The 6,580-nt window shown below is 33.8% G+C and overlaps 1 protein-coding gene across 1 annotated transcript in view; it reads left to right on the top strand.

Annotated features, from left to right (window-relative positions):
- Positions 1–5,838, top strand: part of LOC104167785 (cingulin-like protein 1) — a gene marked incomplete at its 5' end in the record, with an annotated part of 11,645 nt that extends 5,807 nt beyond the window's left edge. The window contains 5 exons of the mRNA XM_009708145.1: positions 958–1,041; positions 2,838–2,962; positions 3,525–3,633; positions 4,421–4,584; positions 5,236–5,838. Coding sequence (XP_009706447.1) covers positions 958–1,041; positions 2,838–2,962; positions 3,525–3,633; positions 4,421–4,584; positions 5,236–5,374 — 621 coding nt within the window. The remainder of the gene's footprint in view (positions 1–957; positions 1,042–2,837; positions 2,963–3,524; positions 3,634–4,420; positions 4,585–5,235) is intronic.
- Positions 5,839–6,580: the final 742 nt, after the last annotated feature.

Below are 6,580 nucleotides of genomic sequence, written 5' to 3'. Positions count from 1 at the left end.
TGAGAGGTAAAAAAACGATGTGGGCACTACAGACTTTCCTTTAGCCCCAAAGTTTCTGTAGCAACTGTTAGGCAGTTTAGAGTTTCTCTTTGATCCTCAGAATATATATTTTTTTTCAGTCAAGTCCAATAGTGAGATAAAACAAACTAATTCCGTATTGGTCAGGCAGTTTTTTAACATCTTACATACGGAGAATATACTTTCCTTTTGGTTATTGAATATGCAACTGAAATATTTACAGAAACTGTAGCAAAAGTTGTGTTTTAACAAAACAAACAAAACCCACCCCCTCCCCAAATCCAGAAGTCAATGCTTTCCTGGTATGACAAACATAAAATTGACTGGAGGAAGGGAGCAAATTTCATATTCAGTATGCTTCAGAGCCTGTTGAAAAAGAGCTTTTACCATTCTCACAGACATAAAAAACTGTAATCGTCTGTAGAGTGTCTCACTGAGTTCTAGGCACTTCTCTGCAGTTACCAGTTTATGTTTAATAAAGTGGAACTTTAAAGTAGACTAGTCAGCAGCTTAAGAGTGAGGTGCCATTTCAGAGCATAAGGCTTAAGTATGAAGAAAACAACTGTAGAAGGTGTTTGAAGACTGATGTGATGTTCCAGAACTCAGCTCCATGCCACATGACATGTCTGTCATGCAACATTTTAGAGCTCGGTTCCCTGCTACAGAATATATATACTGAACATCAACAGTACCCAATGAGGCTGCAAAATGTCTAGAATAAGCACTGGGAATAAGTGGAAAATTTTGTTCAAGATTGTAACTGTAAAGTTCATCTGAAATCATGTGTATGTCTTGAGTTCTAAGAAAGAGCAAATTTTTTCTCATTGCATAGGTATATGTACTTTATATACATGTGTATATATATATACACATACAGACAGTATCATATAAATAAATGTAAATTAAATCTTTTATTAAAATTCTGTCTTTCTATAATAGATTGAACAAATGAGGACAGAGCTACTTCAGGAAAGAGCTATAAAGCAAGATTTGGAGTGCGACAAAATTTCATTGGAAAGACAGGTAATTACTGCTGGCGTATCATCTCACTAGCAAGATAGCAGGCAGAGTATCTGCCTTCATTAGGAAATTCAAATAAGCATTTAAAGAATACAGTGTTTGTTAGCTGGCAGTATCCCACTATAGTGTACTGCTGGAGGTATGTGTTAGTAAGAATAGTATAAAAAACATGAGTATCTTAATACTGATACTCAAAAGAAAATATCATAATCTTGAATTAAATCTTCTCTTAGTATTTTTTTCTTTATTTACCCCCCATTTTAACTTGAGGTTTGTCACAGTTTATATATTTCATATACTAAACGCTAATACTATGCATACATCTGTTTATATAATAAGACATTTTTGTTGTAGTGAGTGCAGGCATCTCTCTACTGCACAAATTCTGTCTATACATTTGAGGATCAAAGACATTAAAAATAAGAAATGTGACAGTTGATATGGTACGCTTGTTTTAGAATAAAACTGAGATATCAATACAGAAACTTCTAAAAAGCACATATACAGAAAAGACTATAGAATATCAAAGACATTGTTATCTAGTTTAGCTGTGAATCCTTTGACTGCTTTTGGATGTCTTCCAAGTCTTAACAATACTTCAGGAACACTGTTGAAGGTAGATCATCATTTCAAGCAACTGTGATTTTGGTTTAATATTTTCTTCCGTAGGAGCAAACAAGTGAAAAAATGACATGTCAGAAAGAAAAGATACAGAGTTGATAGAGAATTGCTACTCTCTGTTGTCTAGGAAGGAATATGACATGTGTTTCAATATCTGTGATGGAAAGTACATTAAAAATACTTTCTACCTTTTTGCAACATTTTATTCTGCAGCTCAGTGGCCCTTGAAAGCAAGGTTACTATCATAACTCCTAACTGAGATCCAGAGGAAAGCTATCTTAGCAAGTCGTAATATTATTGAGAGTCTCAAGAACATAAAACAGATTGTCATGGGAATTTAGAGAACACGTTCATACCAGATGCCTAATTTGGTGCATTAAATTATGTGAAATTAATCCCATCTTAATTGTTTGAGAAAAAAGAATGCCACCTACTGGTATATCCCATGTACATCCTTATACTTTAGTTCTGACTTTTCTATCTTATCTTTTCTAGTGTTTGAGATCTGAGATCATGGTTTGAAGTTCTGCAACAAAGAGCTTTATTTTCTGTTTCTCACGTAACTCTTCTTTTTTTTCTGGCAACTTTATCATTAGGTCCCCATTGAAAACTGAAATTACCTAACCTCATAAAAATTAAAGTGTAAATCTGAGCAAAAAATCTGCTTTTACGAATCATGCAGCTTGCAAAGTTTTTCAAACTATTTATGTAGTATGAGTAGCACTGAATAGTTAAGAAAGGGGGGAAAACCCCACAGTAACAGCTTTGATGGAGTAAAGCAGTATTCGATGCAAGTAATTTCTTTATCTACTTGTATTAGCCATACACCAGTGAGTTGCAGGGAAACAGTACAGAATTTGACAAAAGAATTGTGTGGAGAATAAGACAGATTCAATGCTATTTGAAAAAGTTTTGTCATATTAAAAAAATGCTCTTGGAAGGGGTTTGCAACCATCTGAAGTTCAAGAGTCCATTTAAGCCTAAAACTTTAACTCAAGCTTAACACTAAATTCTTTTTAATAAAGCACAGTAATAGAACACTGACTCTCTTTTTCCATATTTACTAAATTAAAAATATACTGATCACCTTATGTTTGCCTGGAGAAATTTATTTTGTGTTAAGGTAATATTTGTTAATGTCAGTATGTATGTAGTAACCAAGTATGTTCAAACTATAGAACAAAGACTTGAAGAGCCGAATCGTTCACTTGGAGGGTTCTTACCGATCCAGTAAAGAGGGTCTTGTCACTCAAATGGAAGCAAGGATCACAGAGCTAGAAGAACGACTTGAAAATGAAGAGAGGTGAAACTAGTTATGTTAAGATCCAAACTTGCATGTTTGTTTGTTAATATGGCCTCTTGCTAATATCAAGTCTCTAATACAATTAACTTAATTTTTTTTTTCCTTACAAGCACCAAATTAAAATGGTTACTGTTTCATACAAGTCTTCCAAATTTTCTTTTTGACTGAAAGCACACTAGAAGTCGCCTTATAAATTTAAAACTGGGCACAGTGCTGACGTGGTTCCATACCTTATTATTTTATCAATGTCTAATATCAGTAACAGGCTTAGAAATATTACCTGTAGTTTAACACTTCCACTTTCACGTTCACTTCATTGTTTAATCTTGGAGGATTGTATTTTTTTTTCCTAAATGTTGCTCTGGAGACAGAAGAAATTCCCCTTAGTGGTTCATGCTTTTGAACAAATTTCTTAATATGTTGCATGGAATCAGTAAATCAAAGCAGGAGCCATTAGTATTTATTTAATTCTTAGAAGATTGCTAAGGAATTATCTTAGCAGGTTTGGTATTTCAGTTCCTTTTCTTACAAGCCTGTCTTTTGTTTGTTTTGTTTTTTCTAGGGATAGAGCTAATTTACAACTAAGTAACCGCAGACTTGAGAGAAAAGTGAAGGAGTTAATGTTGCAAGTAGATGATGAACATCTCTCGTTGACTGATCAAAAGGACCAGGTAGAGGGAAAGACTAGTATGCAAATATCCAATATTAATCCTACTAGCATAAATCATCATATATAAAAGATATGAGAAGAATATAGATAGATACTGATTACTGTGTTGTTTATGAACTCCCAGTTAGTGAGATTTGCAGTTCCCATTGTCATCATGTTCTTTTGTCTAGTACTAAATTGTTATTAATTTCTAAAATTATGAAAAGGAAGCACTTACAGAAGCAATGCTATAATTGTTTTAAGAAATGAAGCCAGTAACAGACAGTATATGATCCTATAAATATATACACCAACATATGATCCTATAAATACATACACCAACAAATAATGTACTCTATTTTGCCACCATAAAATTTTGTTTAAAGAAAGAAGCTATTTATTGTTAAATATAGGCTATAAGTATAAAGCATATGTTGATATTCTAATAGCAATGTGCTCTAGTATTCCTGTGGTCTTTGTTGATTCCTTGCTTAAAACATGGTTTGTTTCAGTATGTGAGTCACATAGTTAATAGTCTGCCTAGAGAATAAATACACTAATAGCTCCAGTAATACTGTCTTACTCTACCAAAGCTATGTTTGCTTGTTGCTGTTTTTTCTTCTTAAAATATTGTCCCCCATCACTTTTCTCAAAGTCTAATGCTGACTTACGAATATTTCTGAAGCATAGGATTACAGTGTACTACCCTAGGCAAAGTTGTGTCTTTATTCTCCCTCTCATAGATGCTGGAAGAATAAAATTCCTTTATTAAAATAGTCCTCTAATCAGCTGACATGTAAATATTTCAGTTGAGTTTGCGTTTGAAAGCAATGAAACGTCAAGTTGAAGAAGCTGAAGAAGAAATAGACAGACTGGAAAGTGCTAAAAAGAAACTCCAGAGAGAGCTGGAAGAGCAACTAGACATGAATGAACAATTGCAAGGACAGCTTAATGCTGCAAAGAAGGAATTAAGGTAGATGACTTGTCAGACCTTACAATTGTATATCACACAACCACTCGCAAGCTTGGTCTCTTGCTCCTTTAGCCCATAAACTGAGGGCTTACTCTAACAAACTTCAAGTTTGTCGTAAGCAGACAGAGTTTAAGAGACAGACCTGTGAAACTCTTTTACATTTCCTTTCTCTGCAAATATTTTCCAGCTCTTTCCAGGGTGTGCTAGGTGCCCAAACCTTCTTTCCAAGATCTGCCTGATGAACAAAGTCATTGAGGCAGGGAATAAAAAATGGAAAAAGGTGGTGGAACTCAGCACTCTTATTATTTGCGGTAATAAAGGTTTCCTGCAAATGACTGAGAGGTACAGCTATCTTGTGTTAGTTTTCCTCAGCCATCTTTGAACATCTCAGTGTGCAAAGCTTACAGTTTCCCTTCTCTGTGTTTTAGTTAGAGGTGCTTGAAAATATGATTGATTTATTGATTGATCTTCACTCTTTTGCATGTTTCTTTCGTGTAAGATACAGTCTATGATAAACTACCTCTATTGGAGTACAAGTTTCTTTGGCATCTTTTTAAAATGTAAATCCTACCTGTCAATGTTTTAAGCTTTGTATAAGTGTTCTGCATGTAGATGTGCAGTTTTAATAGCAGATGTGTATTTTTGTTTTAGTAGACTGAAGAAGTCGCCAAGTAAGGCGTTGGCTGATTCTGATGATGATGACAATGACGATTTCAGCACGGATTGTGATAGTCTCTGTGAAGTACCTTCAGGAAATAACTTTTCAAAAGATGATGACACAAAAATCTAAATAAGTATTGAATTTGTGATTCCTTGAAAGTACTGGAAGAATAACATAAATTATCAAGAAACTGGATATTCTAGAAGCCAAATGACATAAAGGGATTTAAGAGTTGGGAATATAATGATTCCATCCGTATTGTGCCATTTTCTTATTTAGATCTCCACTGTTTATTATAGAAAACAGAATTGCATTATAAAACGGCTATAAAACATGGATGTGTGTATATATATAACTGCTACTGAAAACATGGGGATAGTGTTTCACATTGGAAATGTGATTTTGCTACAATTCTGTTTAAGTAAAAAGCCATTTGAAAGTAATTCAAAATTAGTTTGTAGTTATTAAAAGGTTTTCTCTAAAATTAAGGAAACCACAGAAAATTATTTAACAATTGTAAGTAGGAGGAAATTATGTATAAAATGTAAATATTTTAAACCTGATCTTTTTATTGACTATTTTAGTACTATTTTGTAAAATTTCAAATATTATACAAATCAGTTTCATATGTAAAGTACTTAAATTTATACTGAATACTATATTTGGGTTTTAACGAAGGAGAAAACAAATGAAAATGAATACATTTTGTGCATTACAGAGCAGATTCACAGTTCCTGAGCCAGGAAGTACATTCCCATTTTAAAACCAATGTGAGTTTTATTGTATGTATTCTGTATATTAGAGATCAAATGTTAATCCTGCCTGTTGACTTTAAAAGGACCATCACATCTGCATGATGAGTGAGGCTTGCCTACAGCTTTCTTGTAAACTTTGTTTGGGAAGCTTTCTGTTCTTAGTAGGAAAGGGTGGGAATGAAGTCAGTTTTACTTGGCATCTTTCATTTCTTGAAATGGACTCTGTACTGCCAGAGGCAGAACATTATAGGCCTGCTGATCTGAGGGCATCAGGACAGGTTTATCTTAAAGTCTCTAAGGAATCCCACTCATTCCAGTAAAATTACTTGTGGTCTTTGAATTTAGTACATGCTTAAATCTGTTCATTAATTGATCCCAAAATTTTATGCACTTGGCAAGAAACTGCACCAAGGATACACAAAGCATGTAATCTGACTTTTCTTTCTGAGGTGTTCTTGAGCATCTGTTTGTGATATATTGCAGTGCATGGTCATATATACAGATATATATATTAGTATTTCAGTTTACAGAAGTATCTGCATTTTGGGTGATCCATCTGTTCAACAAACTTTGTGGGAAA

The sequence above is a fragment of the Cariama cristata genome, unplaced genomic scaffold (genome assembly GCF_000690535.1).
Source record: "Cariama cristata isolate BGI_N322 unplaced genomic scaffold, ASM69053v1 scaffold42769, whole genome shotgun sequence".
NCBI lineage: Eukaryota > Metazoa > Chordata > Aves > Cariamiformes > Cariamidae > Cariama > Cariama cristata.
This window is presented reverse-complemented; position numbering and strand designations above follow the sequence as displayed.